Raw genomic sequence first — 24,555 nt, forward strand, 5'->3', positions numbered from 1 at the left:
TTGGTGGGCAGGATTATGGTAAAATGAGTTATTTGGCAATCAAGTGCCGTTTCATAAAGATATGGAACTGGTGAATAAAACCTTTACAACTTCAATTTCCCTTTGGAAATGTCAAGATCCATTCCTTGATCTTGATTTGCTTTTTCCTCTATCCCTCTGTGTCCTGCTATTTCACCTCCCTTGGCTACTAGCACAGCCATCCGAGCCGCTACTTTTCAGCTGCAGTATAAGAAGCATGGCTCCTCACCCACTCATTGACAGTTTGTTATTACTTCTACTGCGAAGCTACCATTCTGCCTGTCTTGTATCCTGTTTGCCTTGTAACCTGCCTGCCTGCGTGTCTTCTTACCTGCTCACCGTCTCAAACCTGCTCCACTTGCAAGATATCAAATGCTCACCTTCCTGTAATAAATTTGTTACAAAGTTACTTGCTGACTAGTCCTTCTGGGTTATTGTACACTGTGGCAGTATGGGCTGGCCAGAAATGGACCCAATGGAACCAGATCCCATCATCAAAGCCATCACCAACCAAGGGGCCATCCTCGGACAGTGTGATCAACTTTAACGGAGTTTAATGGAGAGCCAACAGACAACTTCTGCCCAGATTGAACTTCATGGTCTGTGAGTTAACAACTGGCCTTTCTTGGAGTGCTGCTTCTCTCTCTGTCACCTCCCAGAACCAGGCCCTCCTGCTTCTCCAGATGCAGCCCAGCTCCTCAGTCAAAAGCCAGTAACTTACGCTACAGCCTGTTCAAAGATTGCTTACATTATGGAGCTGCTGCAAGGAAATGCTCTGGATTGGGATTCAACTAGATGGCAGTGTGACCCTGAAAAATGACAAAGCTATGACAAATTTGTGACTGAATTTAAAAGAGTGTTTGACCATCCTGTTAAAGGCAAAGAAGTCGCCAAATGCCTCTTCACTATCTGCGTACTTTACAGCACCTCCCGCCCGAACCTCGCCGCTTCCCGGGGCCGTGGAATCCGTGCCCGCTGCGCCCTCTCCGCCCTCCACGGGGCGGGGACGGGGCCCCCTGCTCCCGGCGTGGCTGTCGACTGGGGCGGACTGTCCTCAGTGCGTCCCAACTGGGTCGCGTCGCCAGGGTGGGGACCGGCCCACGTACAAAGGTGCCAGGGGTCTGCGGCGATGTCGGCAACCCACCCGACCTGTCTTGAAACACGGACCAAGGAGTCTAACGCACGCACGAGTCAGAGGGTCCGACAAACCCCATGGCGCAATGAAAGTGAGGGGCGGCGCGCGCCGCCTGAGGTGGGGGTGATTATGGGGGTTCTGGTGAGTCATTCTAAAATGACCTCTGCCCCCCAAGCCACCATTTGCTAAAGACTTAACCTTTCCTTTGACAACTTTGAATGACTCTGGGACAGATGAAAACTTTTTAGATCTCAATCTTGCATGCCACACTGACCGAGAGATATCCCACGAGTGGCAAATGCACTGGATGGTAGACTTCTTTCAAAGGTAGCCCATTGCACTGCACCTCCTACTGTAATGTTATCTGGAGACCATACAGAGCAGTTAACGTTTCACTTAATTTCCTCTAGACTCACTCCAGCCAAAGCTGTACCTGTGCCATTGAACCTTTAGATCTGTCCAACGTCCCCTGTGAATACCATGACCTTCAAGAAGTATTCAGCAAAGACAGTGTCTTGTCCTTACCGCCATATTGACCATATGACTGTGCCGTAGACCTGCTTCATGGTGCCTCTCTGTTTTCTTCACATCTCTACAATCCGTCTCGTACTGACATTTCAATGGAGTGCTACACCAAAAACTCTCTGGCAGGAGGTATTATTTGCTCATCTCTCTCTCTTGTTGGTGCAGACTTTTACTTTGTGGATAAAAAGGACGAGTCCCTTCATCCCTGCATTGATTATAGAGGGTTAAATAAGTACATAATAAGCACCACAGTAAAAAAAGTATCCACTCCCAGCTTTTCAGCCTTTGCATAATGCCATCACCTTTTCTAAAATTGACCTTAGAAATGCTTAGCATCTTGTCAGAATCCACAAAAGTGATGAGGGGAAAACTGTTTAATATTTCTCTTGGGCACTTCGAATATCTTGGGATTCCTTTTGGATTGACCAATGCTCCAGCTGTATTTCAGGCACTGGTGAATGTTGTTTTACGGAACTACCTCAACAGATTTGTTTTTGTCCATCTTGATATTTTGATCTTTCCCAGTTCCCCAGAAGAACATATGCACCACGTTCGTTAAGTTCTGCAAAGGCTCCAAATGGCCGAAATCCAGGTTAGTTTACTAAACAACATCAACAACAAACTCGGACTTTTACCCGTACTTCACAACCAAATTAAGGAACTGCGTCACAGCCTTGATTTCGCTCATGACCAAATAGTTTAATTTAATACGGAACTGAAAACTTCAGTTAAAACTCTCAAAAGTGAACTAGATCTGGGCAAACAACACAGCAAATCATTAAAGGAAACCGTATTGGACATTCAAACTCTGAGCATGAAGGACAAGATCATATTCTCTGAAATACAGGAAAAGAAAGATGAGAATAAGGAGAAATCAATCAAGGAATTCATGAAACCACAACTCAAACTTGCATCGGACACACTTAACATAACATTCCACAGAGTAAACCGTATTGGACCCACTTAAAAAAAAACGACCTAGACCCATAGTGGCTAAGTTTGAACACTTAAAACACAAGGAACTGATGAAAAGCAGTTCCTTGTGCAGAAGAGCAGCAAAGGGCAAACTATTAAAAGGCACTACAGTTGGACTAAATTACCATTTCCCCTCAGAAATACGGTAGCGCAGAAAGATACCATATCCCATACTAAAGGACAGCAGAAAAAACAAACGTGCACATCTGTTTGTGGACAAACTATACATTGAAGGACAGTTATATAGACATTCATCCTCAATGCCGTGGCTCTTCTGAAAAGGTACTGTCTAATAGATGACCCCAACCCTCCCACTGTTAGCCCTCTAATAGCTTTGCACAATTGTGTTCCCCCCATCTAACCCCATGTCTCTACTTTACGGACCTAACCCTGTGTTCTCATTGTCTGTGTTGCACGCATGCACACGCACGCACACACACACACACACACACTCAAAACACGACCACTACATCATAACTCCACAGGGATGCTTTTAACCCAAAATGTCTCCCCTTAAATTTGTATCATGGAACATCAGGGGAATTGGCTCTCAATAAAAAAAGAAAAAGACTTTTACCCATCTCAAACACTTACAACCAGATATATGCTTTTTACAGGAAACCCACTTACTAAAATCAGAAAATAAACTATATACAACAATTTAATAGCATTTACTCTGCTAATTTCAACAGAAAGCAAAGAGGAGTAGTCATTCACATGAACAAAAAACTCACATTTACTCACAACACCACAATTTCAGACCTTCCTGGAAATAACTGACTCCCCAAAGTCATCCCCTTCAATTCTATGGGAGGGCAGCAAAGCAGTATTAAGGGGAATCATCATCACTTTCAACATACAAGAAAAAAAAACAAAAACAAAAAACATGGGAACAAAATTAATTAATGAATTAACACAGAAAATAAAACTGAAAACCACTCTGCCAGGATAAAGCCATCACTCCAAAAACATAAAACATAAAAAAGACAGATTACAATTTGCAAATGTACACAGGGACAAAGACCTTAATTTTTGGAGGCATGTCCTGTGGTCTGACAAAACTGAAATTGAACTGTTTGGCCATAATGAGCATTGTTACATTTAACGCTAAGTAGCGGACTGACTGCTTAAGTTAAGTAACGTTTTATTACTGTAGAGGTGATCAGAAAACTAAATTCGGAAAAGAGCCATAAACTGTATGAATGAAAAGCGGACACAGGGTAAAATGAAAATATGAATATATTATAAATATTTCAATGTGCAACAGGTATGCAATAGTATTCAATAGATACAACAATATGTGTATATGATAGACATGTATATTAATATATATTATAGACAGGAAGATATGCAATGAATGAAATGAAAATCAAAACTAAAAGGACAACTTCAGGAGTGCCGAATATTTCTAGTCCCGTGAAACTATTGAATGTCCATTCCTTTGCAATATATCCAGTTGTATGTGTGGGGGAATCTTTTGAACCATGTTTCAAAGTTCAAAGTTCAATTCAAGAATAAATAAAGTTTGATTTCCTACCACAATGTGGTGTTTCCATCACAGGACTGAAGAGTGGAATATCCTTTTACCAGAAGAACCAGAAGTTGAAGTGGGGAAAAAAAAAAAAAAACCTGACCTGCACATGGTCAAAGGAAAAACCCAAATTAAATTCACATCATTAATTAGAGCTGTAAGCCGAACTAATGACATAAATATAAATTAGCAATTATTTTGAAGTGCCATAAATTTAAATGTTCAATAAATTTAGAAATTAAATTCATAGATTGCTATATTAACAACACTGAGTTCAATAACAAACCAAAGTGCACCTTTAAATCAAAATTAGCTGTAAGGCTTACAATTCATCAGTAGCTTTGAAAGCTTATCAAATATTTTCAAATCAAATTCAGTTAGATAGCATTTGTGCAAAAAAAATCAAAATATGTAGCTACATTCATTCATAATACATCACAGTAGAAAACTATCATGGTCGCCAAAAGAGTAACTCAAAATAACAAAACTGGACACTAAAATGGGCCCACATAACATAAATGAAAGTGTCCTTTAAATGCTAAAGGTTTGGCCTTTAATTCGACAGGAATAATAAATCAAATAATGTCCGTATTTAATCAATAAACACGCTAATAAGTCGCGCTAATAACGCACTAGCATTAGCCGAATTAGCTACGGCCTCCATGGAGTTTTGAATATTCAAACGCAAGATAGCGGTAAAGTGGCGTGATTAACTGTTTAACTAAAACAACAGCAACTTAACATGATATCGTGACTCACCAATGAGTGGAAGATCAGATGGACGGTAAGTTGAGTAAGAATGAGCCACGGAAAAGTTAGGACGCCAACTCCAGAGCACAAACAGCAGCACCCAGCACCACAGGGAGCAGCAGCGGGGAGCAGCAAACATGAAGTGACGGGGCCAGCCCAGGTAATATTGAAGGGGCTCACTGGAGCAGGAAGCAGAGGTGGGGGCCGCTAAGTCGCGTGGGTTACATACATTTGGAGGAAAAAGGAGGAAGCTTGCAAGCCTGAGAAAACCGTCCCAACTGTGAAATATGAGGGTAACAACATCATGTTGTGGGGTTGTTTTGCTGCAGGGCCTGGTGCACTTCACAAAATAGATGGTGGGAAGGAAGAACATTATATGTAAATACTGAAGCAACATCTCAAGAAATGAGCCAGGAAGTTAAAGCTTGGGCACAAATGAGTCTTCCAAATGGACAATGACCCAAAGCATACAGCAAAACTGGTTACAAAGTAGCTTAAGGATAAGAAAGTTAATGTTTTGGAGTGGCCGTCACAAAGCCCTGATCTCAATCCTATAGAACATTTTTGGGCAGACCAAGAGAGGGCAAGGCGGCCGCCAAATTTGCTTAGTTGCACCACAGTGGCTCAGTTACACCAGTTCTGTCAGAAGGAATGAGCCAAAATTCCAGCCAATTATTGTGACAAGCAAGGAAACGATATCCAAAACATTTGACCCAACATCTGGTACCAAATATTAATGAAATGTATGTAAACTTTTGATTTTGAAGCAAGTAATGGAAAAAAAAAAGTTTTAAAAAATCCTTCTCTCTTTATTCTGGCAATTAGTAAATAGAAACAATTTTGGTACTCCTACTTGACTTAAACCAATAAAAGTTTAATCTGATTTCATGTCAGACAGAGAGAAAAGCTCATGGCTGTTTTTATATAGTGTATATAAACTTCTGGTTTCAACTGCATATAGAGCTCTTTTCTACCTTTACCCCACTCAAAAGGTGTTTTACATCAAGGAATCACTCATCCTTTCTCACTCACATACATCCATACACCAGCGTACACAAACAATGGAGGCAAGAGGGGTTAATTTTATATACATGTGTGTGTGTGTGGGGTGTGTGTGTGTGTGTGTGTGTGTGTGTGTGTGTATATATATATATATATATATATATATAGTGCATGAAATGAGTAGTACCTTATAATTCTAAATCTTTCTTCAGTCTAAACCTGTTCCTCTCTGGTGGAACCCCAAAGCGTTCCCAGCTGAGAGACATAGTCCCTCCAGCGTGTCCTGGGTCTTCCCCGGGGCCTCCTCCCAGTGGGATATGCCCGGAACACCTCTCTAGAGAGGCGTCCAGGAGGCATCCTGAGCAGATGCCTGAGCCACCTCAGCTGACTCCTCTCGACATGTAGGAGCAGCGGCTCTATTCCGAGCTAATCCCGTGTGACCAAGCTCCTCACCCTATCCCTAAGGGTGCACCCAGTCACGATGCGGAGGAAACCCATTTCGGCCGCTTGTATCTGCAATCTTGTCCTTTCGGTCATTACCCAGAGCTCATGACCATAGGTGAGGGTAGGAACGTAGATTGACTGGTAAATCAAGAGCTTTGCCTTTCGACTCAGCTCCTTCTTTACCAAAACAGACCAATGCAGCATCACTGCAGACACTGCACCGATCCGCCTGTCAATCTCACGCTCCATTCTTCCTTCCCTCACTCGTGAACTTTCATCAAATGCATTAAGGCCTACTGGTATTGTGCATGTGTTTCTTACCTGTGTGTTAGTGAGCAGGATGACAGATATCAACAGCACCAGGAGGAAGATGGCTTTTTTTTTTGCCTTTGTGCGAGGAAAACCTCCCATTTTCATTTTGGTCCTTTAGACCCTGTCAGATGATAAATACAGTTTGAGTTAGTTCTGTAGTGATATTCCAGCTGGAACAACCAGAACATTCACTTCGCATAGGAGACACAATAAATCATTAAAGCCACAAGCGGCGATGATGGCCCTCGCCCCCACGCGCAACCGCCCGGGGCCAGCCACTGCCCCATGCACCATTCCCCCCGGCCGCTATCCACCTCCCTTCACACAGTTTCTATAGCTCAGTGTGGCCATCGCATCACAATGGCTGTCCACGGTGTTGAACCGGCAACCTCGTGCATAATACAGGTATGGCATAATGGGCTTTTTCGCCCCTTTTGAGGCCCACAATGATCTCAATAAGTTTCATGCCAATCGGACAAAGTTGTGTCTTTTACCTGTACAGTAGGGGGCGCTATAGAGGTCACTGGCCACATGCTCATTATGGTTCTCTATTCACAGTTAAGTGATTAGAATTTGAGCTCTTTAGGCTGATCCATGTGTCTGTGAGCAGGAATCAGAAACAGGAAATGAAGTCATAATTTGATAGCGTGCTGCACATACACCATAAAGAATATCCCCAAAATGTGGAAGATTATTGACAATCAACATGTGTACATGCTGTATGTGGAGTTTGAGGTAATTTGGATGAAAAACCTAGGACTAGATAGGTTTCACATGAACGTATGTGAAAGTGGTGTGAGAATTTAAATCCAATGACGAAGTCATATTTTGAGGGCGTGCTACTCATGAACCATAAAGAATATACCCAAAACGTGGATGATTATTGACAATCAACATGTGTACATGCTGTATGTGGAGTTTGAGGCAATTTGGATGAAAAACCTAGGACTAGATAGGTTTCATTTGCACTTAAGTGAAAGTGGAGTGGGAATTTCAATCCAAAGATGAAGTCATACTTTGAGGGCCTGCTACATGTAAACCGTAAAAAATATCCCAAAAAACGTGGATGATTATTGACAAACAACGTGTGTACGTGTGTATGTGGAGTTTGAGGTAATTTGAAAGAAAAATCTAGGACTAGATAGGTTTCACATTTCTGAAAGTGGTGTGGGAATTTTAATCCAATAATGAAGTAATTTTTTGATGGCGAACTACACCAAAACGATAATGAATATTTCTAAAACGTGGATAATTATTGATGAACAACCTCTATAGATGTGGCATGTGGAGTTAAAGCTCATTCGGATGAAAAACATAGGACTAGATACGTTTCATAGACATGCAAGTCAAAGTGCCATGGGAATTTCTTTTCAATTCATTGCACCCCTGGTGGCCAACCATGGAAAATAACCCATGGCCATAATGTAATTTTTTGGTTCTTCTCATGCCACCAATTGATTCCCCAAATTTCATAGGAATTGGATAATGTTGGCGTTTCTTCTTATGGGTAGGGGGTGCTATAGTGTTCATTTTGATAACAGTTTTTAGTGCATTCTATTAATACCCTCATATCACATGTGTGATGAGAATTTCAGCTGTCTAGACCAATGTATGTGTGTGTAAGAAATTTTTTAATTTTTTTTTTTTTTTTTTTTTTGAGTCTTTGCACCCCTGGTGGCCAACTGTGGAAAATTACCCATAGCCATAATGTCATTTTTGGTTCTTCACATGCCACTAATTGATTCCCCAAATTTCGTAGGAATTTGATAATGTTGGCATTTCACCACTGAGGTAGGGGGCCCTATAGTGTTCATTAAGATTACAATTAATAATTTATTCTATTAATACCCTCATATCACATGTGTGATGTGAATTTCAGCTGTCTAGACCTATGTATGTGTGTGTAAGAAATTTTTTAATGTTTTTTTTTTTTTTTTTTTTTTTGGAGTCTTTGCGCCCCTGGTGGCCAAGCGTGAAAAATGACATATGCCCATAATATTATTTTTGGGTCCACGTTTTGCACCCAATTTATTCTCCAAATTTCGTAGGAATCCAATACTGTTTGCGTTTCACCCCTATGGTAGGGGGTGCTATATTGTTCATTTTGATTAAAATTAATATTGCATTCCATTCATGCCCCAATCACACATATGTCATGTGAATGTGACCTCTGTAGACCAATGCCCCTAATTGTGAGAGGACATTGAAAAAACAGGAAACAAAGGCGTTTTTTGGCAGCGGCGTACGGGCGAACCGTGTAGAATTTGGAGAAAACATGGATGTTTTATGAAAACCCATGTGTCTAGATGTGGCATGTGAGATCTGAGCTCATTTGGACCAAAAACCTGGGACTAGATACAATTTGAAAACATGCAGCGAAAAAATTGACAGATTTTCAACTTCCTGTCTGTCTTAGGGCAGCACTATGATTGGCTTTTTTGCTTGTCTCCATGAGCTCTATCACTGGTGCGAATTTGGCTTTGATATGGCGAAATATGCGCGTCGGCTCCTAATTCATTTGAAAATTTAGATTTTTCTAGGTGGCACTGTCGAGCCTTTGTGCGTTTTATCGAATTTTTCACCAAGCTGGTCGATTCGCCCATGCATTCATCGTTGCAGAAGCAATAGGCCCTACTAAAGCTGCAAGCAGCATCGAACGGCCCTCACACTCGGCCGACCCGGCACTCCCTGTGGGTGGCACTGACGTGCCACTTGTCTCTGTTTTATTGGGGCTTTGGGCTGCATTTGGCATGAAACAAGTCAAAAGGCATTGGAAGTGCTGATGCACAAAATGGAAAAATAACGGTTTTCCAGGCGTCGCCATGGCAACACCGTGCAAAATACAAACTTGGCCCCCTGGACTTTTTTGATGGGGACAAACTGAAGAATCACTGTACCAAATTTCACATTCCTCAATGAAGCGAATAAGTGGTTAAAAGACTGAAATGTACGAAAATTTGGAAATGTTCCCATTAGGATAACATGGGCTCTTTTGTGCATTGCCATGGCAACCCAGTGAAAAATATGACTTGGGTCTGATTGACTTTCTTGATCAAAATGACATGAAGAGTCATGGTGCCCATGCACTCATCGTTGCGGAAGCAATAGGCCCTACGCCAGGGATGTTCATTACATCGATCGCGATCTACCAGTCGATCGCGAAGGCATTTTGGGTAGATCACGTCCCATCATCCATCCAGTCACATGACTAATATACAGGACAGCCAGTCAGATTACACGTGACCCAAGGTCACATCATGGGTGCTGCTCATGCAGAAACAAATTAACTATTCATCCCTCACTGATTCCATTCAGTGCAAGTCATCAGAGCAGAAGTATTTATGAACATGTAAGAAGTTCAATTGTGTTGAGCAGTATTATCTCATGACGTTGTCGAAGTACATCAAAATGCACTGTACATGTAAGAATTCATAATACATTTACAAATACATATATGTTTAACATTTATGTATTAGGTGGTAGATCTTTCAGACACGATCAGTTTAAAAGTAGCTCACATACTGAAAAAGTCTGAGCACCCCTGCCCTACGCCCTTGTATGTGATCGGGCCTAACAAACAAAAAACATGCATACATTATTCTATGAAAGCTAAAACCATACTTCGGAACATTCTCCATGGCAATAGATACGTTTTATATCACACTGTGGAATATTACAGCCAAAGAAACAACATTTCCATGGAAACAAGCAAATAACAGACTTCCTCCATGCAAAATAAGAGTCGAGTTTGTGGAGATGCAAGCCCGCTCACCATAAAGACGCATGTTTTATGTTTTAGCACGACCTTTTTTTGTCTATTTTTGGCTAAAAAGTTAGACATTATTTTTCCTCCATGCGTTTTAGCAGTTAGTTTGGTCTAACATAGTAAATAGGTTAATTATGTAACGTCTGTAGCAGCGCAAAGACTATGGACCAGCCTCCCTCAGCCTGTCAGATCCTCTTTAACGCAGAAAACACACCTGTTCTCCCTGGTATCTAACACTAGCTACACAGGATATCTCAGTGTTTTATTATGTGGGCAGCTTAAGTTGTATTTTAAATGTTGAAAAAGACTTAATTTCCCAACCATAATCCATATTTTTGAGAATATAAAGTTGTTTACCTTTAAGTTTTCCTTGTCTTGTGTCTTGAAAATATTCTGTGTGAAAAAGTGTTCGTGGCCCATTTGACTTGATTTTAAATGACATCAAGGCCCCTCCCACTCAGATTAACCTGACATTCCAGTTCGCTCATCGACAAAACATCATTTCACAAGGAACCTGTCAAAGCTACGGCAGAATTTTGAAAAATGACATCTTTGTAAAAAACGAGGAACTAAATTGTGCTGTTTTCAGCTGTGGGAAAGTTAAGCCAAATCTTTCTTTCACACTTGGGTTGTTAAAAGAAAATCAGACACTAATCAATACTAAAGCAAGTACCAAAATTAGATGCGCATTTGAGCAGGTATTGATACTAAAAAGTCCCATTCACAGGACAGAAATGAACCTTTCCTGAATATCTTTAAGATGATTTTGAGCTGTATTAGAACAAGTATAAGACACATAGACTAGATTACTGCACACTGAGGGATTACACTGATATAAGATACATGGAATATAAAAGAAATTAAACCGCCCTTCACACAGTTTCTATATATGTGTGGCCATCGCATTATAATGGTTGTCCACGGCATTGAACCGGCAACCTCGTGCATAATACAGGTATAGTGTAATGGACTTTTTTGCCCCTTTTGAGGCCCACAAAGATCTCACCAAGTTTCATGCCAATCGGACAAAGTTGTGTCTTTTACCTGTACAGTAGGGGGCGCTATAGAGGTCACTGGCCACATGTTTATTATGGTTCTCTATTCACAGTTTTATTCTGCATCAGTGATTAAAATTTGAGCTTTTTAGGCTGATTCTTGTGTCTGTGAATGGCAATCAAAGAAACAGGAAATGAAGGCGTTATTCGGCGGAGGCACATAGGCAAACGGCGTGGAATTTGGAAAAAACGTGGATGTTTTATGAAAACCCATGTGTCTGGATGTGGCATGTGAAATCTGAGCTCATTTGGACCAAAAACCTGAGACTAGATAGGTTTTGAAAACACTCAGCGAAAAAACGTGGCGAATTTTCAATCCAATATGGCTGACTTCCTGTCCATCATAGGGCAGTGCTTCCATTCATTTTTATGCTTGTCTCACTGTGTTTTATCACTGCTCTGATTTTTGTGTGTGTATTCTAAAATTTACAAGCCTCCTCTCCCATAGGGGTGAAATTTTAGGTGGCGCCGTCGAGTCAGGAAGCATGGGACATTGTCGTGATGTCAATTTTATGATTACGATTCTACACCCCCATGTGAGACTTTTCGTGCATGTTCAGGGAGTGAAAAATGCGATTGTTTGGGCGGAAAAACGAAGAACAATGTTAATATGCAGTGTGGCCCTGGGCTGTGTGGCCCTGACTCCATATGAGAGGGGTCTGTGGCTTTGCACCGGCAACCACGTACATAATACAGGTATGGTGTAATTGACTTTCCATAGGGGTGAAACGCCAACATTATCGGATTCCTACAAAATTCGGGGAATAAATCGGTGGCATCAGAAGAAACAAAAAATTACATTATGGCTATGAGTCATTTTCCACGGTTGGCCACCAGGGGCGCAAATACTAAAAAAAAAATCATTTAAAAATTTCTTACACGCACATACATGGTTCTAGACAGCTGAAATTCTCATCACACATGTGATATCAGGGTATTAATAGAATGCACTATTAATTGTTATCTAAATGAACACTATAGCGCCCCCTACAGTATTGGTAAAATACACAACTTTGTCCGATTGGCATGAAACTTGGGGAGATAATTGTGGGCATTAAAAGGGGCAAAGTCAATTACACCATACCTGTATTATGTACGTGGTTGCTGGTACAAAGCCACAGACCCCTCTCACATGGAGTCAGGGCCACACAGCCCAGGGCCACACTGCATATTAACATTGTTCTTCGTTTTTCCGCCAAAACAATCACATTTTTCACCCCCTGAACGTCGACGGAAAGTCCCACATATAGGTATAGAATCGGCTTGGTGAAAAATTTCATAAAATGTGCATCGCATCTATGTCCGACACACACCGGCTCGACAGCGCCACCTAGAAATTTTGAGATTTTCAATTTAATAGGGAGGCCCGACTCAGATTTTGACAAAATTCGTACCACTGATAGAGCTCATAGAGAGAAGCCAAAAATATAATTATAGCGCTGCTGTATGACGGACAAGAAGTCGTCCATATTGAATCAAAAATTCGCCACTTCATTCACAGTGTTCATTAACAATGTTAATATGCAGTGTGGCCCTGGGCTGTGTGGCCCTGACTCCATGTGAGAGGGGTCTGTGGCTTTGTACCGGCAACCACGTACATAATACAGGTATGGTGTAATTAGGCCCGAGCCCCTACAGGGCGTAGGGCCTATTGCTTCTGCAACGATGAGTGCATGGGCAAGCGCGCAACTTCGTGGCAGCACCGCCCCCTGCACAGACTCCTGTATCCTAGCAACCCATGCCGTAGGCATGGGACATCCATACTTGTTCTTGCTAGCATGTCAGCGTCAACATTGAGTCAATGGGCGAAGCGCTCATGTCCCCAAACACACTCCTGGCATCGAGCCCTATCCAAGCCCCCATGCCGCAGGCATGGGCCATACTTGTTACTGCTAAAATGAATGGAAGTCAATGGGAGGTCAATGGCGGACCCCGATGTCATGGCGAATGACGAGCGCGTTAGCGCTCGTCATTCGCCATTGACCCCACGGTGACATGGGGAAAGTCGAGAGCTTTCAAAAAAACGTATAATATGTCATTCTAATGTTTTCGGATATATTGTTTTTGCTAAAAATATTATTATTATTTTTTTTTAATTATTATTCTGCTCTTTGAGCAGTAATTTGACCTCCTGAACATATTCAAAAACTCACCAAATTTTGCCCAAAATTCAGGTCTGGCGAAAAATTTATTTTTTTGTGTTGCATCATTGTGCATAAAAAAATGGCGCGACAGCGCCCCCTGCAAAAGTCAAAATACATTGCGTCAATGGGAGACGTCCCGATGTCAACTTTGGCGTAGAACCACGAAATTTGGTACAGGCATTCTTCATGTGATGCCAAAAAAAAAAAAAGATTATTATGGCCACGCCCTCTGACGCACCGGAAGTCGGCCATCTTGGATTGAAAATTCCAAAATGCAAAGTCAGCGTTTTCGCTGACGTCGCATTTTCGTCAACTCCTCTGAAGGCGCTTCACCTGCAGGGCTGAAATTCACTGTACATCATCTAGACAAGTGGGGCATCAAAAGTTATCCAATTCATGATGATCCGTTTTACGGTTTCCGTGCGGCGAAGCCGCAAAATTCCATCGGAATTTTTGCAATTTTCAAAAGTCAAAATTTGCTCCCATTTGCGCATGCAAAGTCCGATTTTGGTCAAATTCGAATCAGTTGTAAAACTTTTGGGCCTAAAGCTAATCATTGTGATAGAAACTAAATTGGCGCGATAGCGCCCCCTACAGAATAACAAATAAATTATTATGGAAGACCGAAAATTTAGTTTTTCCAAATGTTACCAAATTTGACACAAAATTCCATTGGGTCATCCCAATCAATAAAGTCAATCAGACCTATGTGTTTTATTGCTCCGTGTTGCCATGGCGATGCGCCAAACTGCCAATGTTATCCTAATGGGAAACCTCCCAATTTTTCCCATTCATGGGAAAAATATTAGTTTCATGGAATAATGTGAAATTTGGCACCATGACTCTTCATGTCATCCTGATCACAAAAGTCAATCAGACCCATGTCATATTTTTCACTGGGTTGTCATGGCGATGCGCGAAAGCGCCCATGTTATCCTAATGGGAAAATTTCCAAATTTTTGTACATTTCAAAGTCTTATAACGACTTATTACCGTCAACGATGAACATAAAATTTGGCACAGTGATTCTTCAGGTCGTCCCCGACAAAAAAGTCCAGGGGGCCAAGTTTGTATTTTGCATGGTGTTGCCATGGCGATGCCTGGAAAAACCCAAATTTTGCCATTTTGTGCATCAGCACTTCCGATGTCTTTTCACTTGTTTGGTGCCAAATGGAGTCCAAAGCCCCAAAAAAGAAGGGACAAGGGAGTGCCGGGTCGGCCGAGTGCGAAGCACGGCCCGTGAGGGCCGTTCGATGCCGCTTGCAGCTTTAATTGACTTTTTTGCCCCTTTTAATGCCCATAGAGGTGAAATGCCAACATTATCCAATTCCTATGAAATTTGGGGAATCAATTGGTGGCATGAGAAGACCCAAATAATTACATTTTGGCCATGGGTTATTTTCCATGGTTGGCCACCAGGGGCGCAATGAATTGAAAAGAAATTGGCACTTGGCACTTTGACTTGCATTGGGAGACAGGTTTGCCATCTGTTGGGAGACAGGTCTGCCATCTGTCCAGGGACAACAGATGAAAAATAGCCTTTTGGCTAATTCTGGTGCATTTGCAGCAATGCTATTAATGTACACTGTCCCTGTCAAACAAACCAATAAATAAATGTCTATGAATCATATCTACTCCTAGGTTTTTCATCCAAATTACATCAAACTCCACATACAGCATGTACACATGTGGATTGTCAATAATCATCCACGTTTTGGGGATATTCTTTATGGTTCATGAGTAGGACGCTCTCAAAATATGACTTCATCATTGGATTTAAAATCCTACACAACTTTTCCTTAAGTGCAAATGAAACCTATCTAGTCCTAGGTTTTTCATCCAAATTACCTCAAATTCCACATACAGCATGTACACATGTTGTTTGTCAATAATCATCCACGTTTTGTGGATATTTTTTACGGTTTACATGTAGCAGGCCCTCAAAGTATGACTTCATCATTGGATTGAAACTTTCACTTAAGTGCAAATGAAACCTATCTAGTCCTAGGTTTTTCATCCAAATGACCTCAAACTCCACATACAGCATGTACACATGATTATTGTCAATAATCATCCACGTTTTGAGGATATTCTTTCTGGTTTATGCACAGCACACAGTCAAAATATGACTGCTTTCCTGCATATTTGATTCCCTCTCACAGACACATGGATCAGCCTAAAAAGCTCAAATTCTAATCACTGATGCAGATTAAAACTGTGAATAGAGAACAATAATAAACATGTGGCCAGTGACCTCCATAGCGCCCCCTACTGTACAGGTAAAAAACACAACTTTGTCCGATTGGCATGAAAGTTGGTGAGATCATTGTGGGCCTCACATGGGGCAAAAAAGTCCATTACACCATACCTGTATTGTGCACGAGATTGCCGGTTCAAAGCCGTGGACCACCATTATAATGCCATGGCCGCACATATGTAGAAACTGTGTGAAGGGGGGTGGATAGCGGCAGGGGGGTGGATAGCGGCAGGGGGGTGGATAGCGGCAGGGGGGTGGCCGGGTGGGGAGAATGGTGTGTGGGGCGGTGGCTGACCCCAGGCGGTTGCATGGGGGGGGGGGGTCGCGCGGGGGGCGAGGGCCATCATTGCGGCTTTAATTGACTTTTTTGCCCCTTTTGAGGCCCCCAATTATCTCCCCAAGTTTCTTGGCAATGGGACAATGTTGTGTCTTTTAAGTGTATTGTAGGGGGTGCTATTGTGTGTAGTGGCCATGTGCTTTTTTTAAGTTTTGTTCCTGCTGGGAGGCACTACCTGTTGTTAGGCGTGTTCTATCAAAATGACGACTGGATTCGGTCAGTTCAAATCTCAAAAGTTTATTCCCCTGACAGTTGCAATCTAATACAGTACCCGGGGTCAAATGATCTATCCCTCGTATGTGCAGCAGGCGGTCTGTCTGCCTTTCCCTGGCCCCGAAACAGAAAAATGCAACATGCAACATGAATATGCAAATATTATGTTGAGCAGGTTGACGCCTTGGTTCCTCCTTCCGGCCTCGTTCACCTCTCCGGGCTGCACCGGTCTGTTTTTCGGCCTTGAGTCTACTCCGGCAGCCTTATCTCTGTAAAGGAGTGTCTACACAACCCCAACAGTTTCCCATAATTCATATCACACAATGTTGCCTTTAAAAAGAGGCTGATAATGAATGAATAGTTTCAATGTTAGAATATAGTGCTTGTTAGATATTTTCAAAAGGGTACAACATTAATGAATAGTTTCAGTGTTATAGTATCAAACCAGTGCTCAAACTTTAGTATAAAAATAGTGCTTGTTAGACAACCTTCAAAAGGATACAGCATTCAAAGAATATATGAATTCAGTATAAAATTTGTGCTTACATGACAATATTCAAAGGATATATGAATTATTATGTTTTGGTATGATATATGAATTATATAATGCATCTAAAAAGCTTTATTACTTGACATACCCTTCACTGTGCATGTCAGACATTTTTCAATGATTTTTTTGGGGGGTCTTTGCACCCCTGGTGGCCAACCATGGAAAATGACCCATGGCCATAATGTAATTTTTGGTTCATCTCATGCCACCAATTGATTCTCTAAATTTTGTAGGAATTGGATAATGTTGGCATTTCACCTCTATGGGAGGGGGCGCTATAGTGTTCATTTTTACTACAATTAATAGTGCATTCTATTAATGCCCTGATGTCACATGTGTGATGTGAATTTCAGCTGTCTAGACCAATGCATGTGCGTGTCAGATATTTTTCAATGATTTTTTTTTTTGAGTCTTTGCGCCCCTGGTGGCCAAGTGTGAAAAATGACCTATGCCCGTAATATTATTTTTTGGTCCACGTCATGCCCCCAATTTATTCCCCGAATTTCATAGGAATCCGATAATGTTGGCGTTTCACCCCTATGGTAGGGGGCGCTATAGTGTTCATTTTGATTAAAATTAATAATGCATTCCATTCATGCCCCAATCACACATATGTGATGTGAATGTGAGCTCTGTAGGGCAATGCCTGTGGCCGTGAGAGGACATCGAAAAAAACAGGAAACAAAGGCTTTTTTCGGCGGCGGTGTACGGGCGAACCGTAGTTAGTATCTATGGACTGATACAAACACTTATAACACTATATATATATATATATATATATATATATATATATATATATATATATATATATATATATATATATATATATATATATATATATATAATGATCAGGTTTAGTAACTACTTATTAAGGAGTTAGGGTATTATTAAAGGCATTCCTGTTCATTTTAAAAAGTTTGCAGAGGTCCAAAGTTATTCCTTACTGTGCACTCCTATACTGTCCTGTTGTTAATGGTTTGCTTTAGTCCTGGTGTAGTTCTGATTTAGTCCTGGTTTGGTCCTGGTTTTGTCCTGGTTTGGCCCTGGTTAAGTCCTGGTTTAGTCCTGGTTTGGTCCTGCATTAGTCTTGATTTGGTCCTGGTTTAGTCCTGGATTTGTCCTGTTTGGTCCTAGTTTAGTCCAGGTTTAGTCCTGGATTAGTCCTGGTTTAGTCCTGGTTTGGTCCTGGTTTAGTCCTGGTTTAGTCCTGGATTAGTCCTGGTTTGGTCCTGGTTTAGTCCTGGTTTAGTCCTGGTTTGGTCTTGGTTTAGTCCTTGTTTAGTTCTAGTTTTGTCTTATTTAGTCCTGGTTTAGTCCTGGATTAGTTCTATTTTAGTCATATTTAGTCCCAGTTCAGTCCTCTATTGGTCTTGGTTTAGTTCTAGTTTTGTCCTATTTAGTCCTGGTTTAGTCCTGGAATAGTCCTAGTTTAGTCCTGGTTTAGTCCTGGATTAGTCCTAGTTTAGTCCTGGTTTAGTCCTGGATTAGTCCTAGTTTAGTCCTGGTTTAGTTCTAGCGTAGTCCTATTTAGTCCCAGTTCAGTCCTCTTTTGGTCTTGGTTTAGTTCTAGTTTTGTCCTATTTAGTCCTGGTTTAGTCCTGGTTTAGTCCTGGAATAGTCCTAGTTTAGTCCTGGTTTAGTGCTGTATTAGTCCTAGTTTAGTCCTGGTTTAGTCCTGGTTTATTTCTAGTCATTATTGTTAGCTTTATAACAAAACTCCTCTCTGGTCTTTTAGAGTAGTGAAAAGTGCTTATAAATTCATCCTGGTGAATAATTAGGATGCTCTAAATCATGCGTGTCAAACTCAAGGCCCAGGGGCCAAATGCGGCCCGCCACATCATTTTATGTGGCCCGCGAGAAGGTAAATTAAAAGACATGACTGTCATTTTAAAATAAATTTATGCTGCTTTAATGTGTACACTAACCATAAACTAATTTGATTTTCCCAACAAATGGAAATGAGAGATATTTGCAAATAATGATCCCAAAATGTTTAGAAAGAGGAAAATTGTAGGAAATTAAGGCAGTTTCAAGAAAGGTGAAGGTGAATACAAGTTTTTCAGGTTTTTCAAGGAGAAAAACCTGTATGTTTTTTGTGTTATGAGGCGGGGTCGGTTGTGAAAGAACAATCTAAGTCGATCTTTGACTCCAAACACAGAGCCAAGTATGCAGACGTTTGCCTTCAAGAAAATCAACAAATTGTACCATAATTAAAAGGCTGTTTTTGAAGCAGTGCTGAAGGTCTGTGAGCTGTTGTGCCCCGATACACACTTTTAAAAATATCTGTGTAAATGTGTATCCCCTGATAAACTGACATGTAATATTTGCAACTTGAATAAGTAATAAATACAGAAAGAGTCATTTAACAGGTTGAAAAGTAGTTACATTTATTTTACATGACATTTGGTTACATTTAGTGACATTTACACTGCCTCACAGTTACATCTGGCCCTCGATGGCGGCCATTTTTCTGATGTGGCCCTCAGTGAAAATGACTTTGACACCCCTGGTGTAGCCGAAGCCTTAGAGCATGTGTGTCAAACTCAAGGCCCAGGTGCCAAATTTGGCCCGCCACGTCACTTTATGTGGCCCGTGAGAAGGTAAATTAAAAGACATGACTGTAATTTAAAATAAATCTATGCTGCTCTAATGTGTACATTAACCATAAACTAATTAGATTTTCCCAACAAGTGGAAATGAGAGATATTTGCAAATAATGATCCCAAAATGTTCAGGAAGAGGAAAATTGTAGGAATTTAAGACAGTTTCAAGAAAGGTGAAGGTGAATACAAGTTTTTCAGGTTTTTCAAGGAGAAAAACCTGTATGTTTTTTGTGTTATGAGGCAGGGTCGGTTGTGAAAGAACAATCTAAGTCGATCTTTGACTCCAAACACAGAGCCAAGTATGCAGATGTTAGCCTTCAAGATAAACAACAAACTTTACCATAATTGAAGCAGTGCTGAAGGTCTGTGAGCAGGTGTGCCCCAATACACACTTTTAAAAAGGTCGTTGTAACTGTGTATCCCCTGACAAACTGACATGTAATATTTGCAACTTGAATAAGTAATAAATACAGAGTTATTTAACAAGTTGAAAAGGAGTTACATTTAGTGACATTTACACTGCCTCACAGTTAGATCTGGCCCTTGATGGCGGCCATGTTGCTGATGTGGCCCTTGGTGAAAATGAGTTTGACACCCCTGCTTTAATCAGAGGTCTCCAGTCCAGTTTCCACTCTGACTCAGTAGTTTTTGAGGGTTATCAACATAAGTGAATGTGTTCTCTGCATTTGACTGTCATGGAGTACAGCTCTTTCTCCATATTATAAGCCTATTGTGTTTAAATTGGTAAAGGCCACAACAATTTGAATAAATAAAATAGAGACAATTAAACTCGATGTCCTTTTTAACTCAACAACTACTATTATCAAAACTAAACTACATTCTGCACTTGCTCTCTACTTGTCCGTTGTAGATTTACTGTGAGATGCAGTCTGATGGCGGCTGGACAGTTTTCCAAAGACGCAGCGGGCCCCAAGTGAAGTTCAACAGAGGCTGGCTGGCCTATAAGAATGGCTTTGGGAGCCTCACACGTACGTACCAACCACATACATGTATCAGTAATGAGTATAGGACAGTATATTTGGGGTCTGTGTGTCAAAGTATGTATTGGCGGGTTTCCCAGTCTATGTTTCAAATGGAATTAAGAACATGGTGTGCACTTACTGCACTTAGTCCTGGTTTATTTCTAGTCATTATTGTTAGCTTTATAACCAAACTCCTCTCTGGTCTTTTATAGTAGTGAAAAGTGCTTATAAATTCCTCCTGGTGAATAATTAGGATGCTCTAAATCATGCGTGTCAAACTCACCGCCCGGGGGCCAAATGCGGCCCGCCACGTCATTTTATGTGGCCCGCGAGAAGGTAAATTAAAAGGCATGACTGTCATTTTAAAATAAATCTATGCTGCTCTAATGTGTACACTAACCATAAACTAATTTGATTTTCCCAACAAATGGAAGTGAGAAATATTTGCAAATAATGATCCCAAAATGTTTAGAAAGAGGAAAATTCTAGGAAATTAAGGCAGTTTCAAGAAAGGTGAAGGTGAATACAAGTTTTTCAGGTTATACAAGGAGAAAAACCTGTATGTTTTTTGTGTTATGAGGCGGGGCCGGTTGTGAAAGAACAATCTAAGTCGGAATTTTGACTCCAAACACAGAGCCAAGTATGCAGACGTTTGCCTTCAAGAAAATCAACAAATTGTACCATAATTAAAAGGCTGTTTTTGAAGCAGTGCTGAAGGTCTGTGAGCTGTTGTGCCCCAATACACACTTTTAAACATGTCTGTGTAAATGTGTATCCCCTGATAAACTGACATGTAATATTTGCAACTTGAATAAGTAATAAATACAGAAAGAGTCATTTAACAAGTTGAAAAGTAGTTACATTTATTTTACATGACATTTGGTTACATTTAGTGACATTTACACTGCCTCACAGTTACATCTGGCCCTCGATGGCCCATTTTGCTGATGTGGCCCTCGGTGAAAATGACTTTGACACCCCTGGTGTAGCCGAAGCCTTAGAGCATGTGTGTCAAACTCAAGGCCCAGGTGCCAAATTTGGCCCGCCACGTCATTTTATGTGGCCTGTGAGAAGGTAAATTAAAAGACATGACTGTAATTTAAAAAAAAATCTATGCTGCTCTAATGTGTACATTAACCATAAACTAATTACATTTTCCCAACAAGTGGAAATTAGAGATATTTGCAAATAATGATCCCAAAATGTTCAGGAAAATTGTAGGAATTTAAGGCAGTTTCAAGAAAGGTGAAGGTGAAAACAAGTTTTTCAGGTAGGACGCAGCGGGCCCCAAGTGAAGTTCAACAGAGGCTGGCTGGCCTATAAGAATGGCTTTGGGAGCCTCACACGTACGTACCAACCACATACATGTATCAGTAATGAGTATAGGACAGTATATTTGGGGTCTGTGTGTCAACATATGTATTAGTGGGTTTCCCAGTCTATGTTTCAAATGGAATTAAGAACATGGTGTGCACTTACTGCTTTTGTTAAAAACAACAAAAGTCACTCTTCAAGATATTTATGAAACCCAGAGATCATTTATACTTTGGAAAACATAATTCTGTAAAGCATTGAATTGAATTTGAATTATTTTGTGTATGAATTGTACAATAAAAATAAACTTGTCTTGCCTTGCCAGTAAAATCATTTCATTATTGCAAATGATCATATGGTTTAAAAACAAACAAATCAAGAAACTGTTATTTTTGTTGATCTGTGGGACACAGATAGGCCTAGTTTATGAAATTGAAAATCTAAATCTACATACTGTTCCTTTAAATACTGAATAATAATAATAATAATAATAATAATAATAATAATAATAATAATAATAATAATAATAATAATAATTGTAACTTGATGCTTATTTGCAGAGGACCACTGGCTCGGACTCAGGAAGGTATTTGCTTTGACCAAGGCCAAGACCAGGAACTGGATTTTGAGAGTGGATCTCTGGGACCATGAAGGAAACACTGCGTTTGCAGAGTACAGTCACTTTAAACTGGGAAATGAGAAGTCAGGCTTCAAACTGCATGTCAAGACGTACAAAGGGACTGCAGGTACAGATGGCTACTTTACTTTAGTCAGAAGAACTGTAATAAAAGTATAACATGTGTACTTTGGCGTCATCTAGTGGTAAAATGGCAAATTACATCTACCAACTTCTAATCTAAAACTCTCCCGTTTTAAATTATTAATTTAACCTGCAAAATTATTATTATTTAATCTGCAAAGTGGTTATATTTAGATATAGAGCAGTTTATATTTTTGCCAGAAAACAGACACAAGTTTATGTAGCCTCCACTCTACGGTACAAAAAACCTGCATATAGAGAACACATACCAGTTTTTCTAAGTTGGAGCAGCAGAACAACTGATTAATGATTGGCTGCAGGTGCTGGGATTTAGGTAGTGAGGATTCAGAGAGGGTCCTTTTAGACGATAATTACCTGGATTTGCATTGAAACTAAAAGCTATATTTGATTTGAACATTTTTTTCTTTAGGTGATGCCATTCGTGGAGTATATGCAGGAATTGACCAGAACGGTTTTGGCTTCAGCACCATAGACAGGGATAATGATGGATGCCACCCTTGTATTTTTGGGGACATAGCCGAGGAGGAGTTTGTCGCTTCAGAGGGAGGTGGCTGGTGGTTCAGTCGCTGTGGGTCGGCCAGTCTCCATGGTGACTATCACCCAATGGGAGAACACATTGGTTGGGCATCAGGTCTGCACTGGGACAGCTGGAAAGGCAGGGCTCCATACTCTCTGAAGGCAACCAGGATGATGGTCAAACCAATGGTGTAGACACGATTCTTTCAGATATAATTCAGCATCATGTTGTTTTGTTGTGTGCAAGTTTAAAAATATTTCTCTTAAACTACTTTGATCATTTCTACTAAACAGCATTGTAAATTTTAAAACCTCTGAAAAAATTATCCAATAAATGTTTCATGTGAGGAGACTGCCAGAGGGGAACAGAGAGCAGAATTGTTGTAAATGATGGACAAAACATTTCACTGCTGAATAAAGTTGATGAGAATTATGTATACAGATTTTCAAAAAGACAAAAAAACAAAAACAAAACACCAAAACATTTTGCATTTAATTGTTCAGTAAGATTACAAAAAGCTTGTATGTAGAAATATTAGTTATTAATAATAACACAGATATTGACTGAATCTGATCTGTAGCTGTAGAAAATCTGATTATATTATTCTTTTTCTCTCAACATAGTTTTCATTTCCAAAATGATCTGCCATTGGTGTAAAAAAATAAAAAATGCACATCTGAAGTAAATAAGCCCAGTTAAAAGTTAAAACAGAGACATAAACTACAAAGTTCAAGGGAAATTTTACTGTCCCAACTTAAATGGCATGATTTTAAAAAGTAACACTCATTAATGTGTCATGCTCTTCAGTGAGTCCTACCAACATAAAGTGATTTTATACACAGACGAATTGCATGTGAAGTTTTTGAACTTTTGAAGTATTTCAAAGACACGTTATTGTTGGTAATAGTACCAAAGAGAATGTTTGCATATAATTATTTAAGATAAGGTATATTTTACAAATACGTTTACATTCATGCAGAAAATGTAACATATCATTTATCTTGAAATCTAATCATGACAATTCAAGCAGGTAGCATAATCATTGTACTGAAATAATAACAATATTGACACACCCATGTCACTGATGGCACACCTGTGTCACTAATACAGTGTTTGGAAGAATACTTTATGTGATATATATATATATATATATATATATATATATATATATATATATATATATATATATATATATATATATATGTATGTATATATATATATATATATATTTTTTTTTTTTTTTTAAATTAAGTGTTGATGTCATCTGCAGTTATACAAGTTACAGTTTGATAACAATTGTTTTCTCCTTTTTAAACCTCCCACCTCCCACCTGTTTTCCCCGA

General features: G+C 40.2%; 1 protein-coding gene across 1 annotated transcript; it reads left to right on the forward strand.

The window, feature by feature from the left end:
• Positions 1-469: 469 nt before the first annotated feature.
• Positions 470-23,479, forward strand: LOC117391893 (fibrinogen alpha chain-like). Its single transcript, XM_055231523.1, has 6 exons — positions 470-549; positions 874-1,294; positions 20,489-20,606; positions 21,875-21,946; positions 22,475-22,660; positions 23,105-23,479. Exons 1-6 carry the CDS (start codon positions 470-472, stop codon positions 23,404-23,406), a joined length of 1,179 nt encoding a protein of 392 aa, XP_055087498.1. The 3' UTR covers positions 23,407-23,479.
• Positions 23,480-24,555: the final 1,076 nt, after the last annotated feature.

This window comes from Periophthalmus magnuspinnatus, chromosome 23, assembly GCF_009829125.3.
Source record: "Periophthalmus magnuspinnatus isolate fPerMag1 chromosome 23, fPerMag1.2.pri, whole genome shotgun sequence".
Taxonomy (NCBI): Eukaryota; Metazoa; Chordata; class Actinopteri; order Gobiiformes; family Gobiidae; genus Periophthalmus; species Periophthalmus magnuspinnatus.

Excerpts from the sequence above, each read along its gene's own strand:
- LOC117391893 (XM_055231523.1), top strand. The coding sequence starts at position 470 with ATGGGCTGGCCAGAAATGGACCCAATGGAACCAGATCCCATCATCAAA. Across the intron at positions 1,295-20,488 it reads GGGTGATTATGGGGGTTCTG|ATTTACTGTGAGATGCAGTC; the intron begins GTGAGTCATTCT and ends TGTCCGTTGTAG. Across the intron at positions 21,947-22,474 it reads TGGCTTTGGGAGCCTCACAC|AGGACCACTGGCTCGGACTC; the intron begins GTACGTACCAAC and ends GCTTATTTGCAG.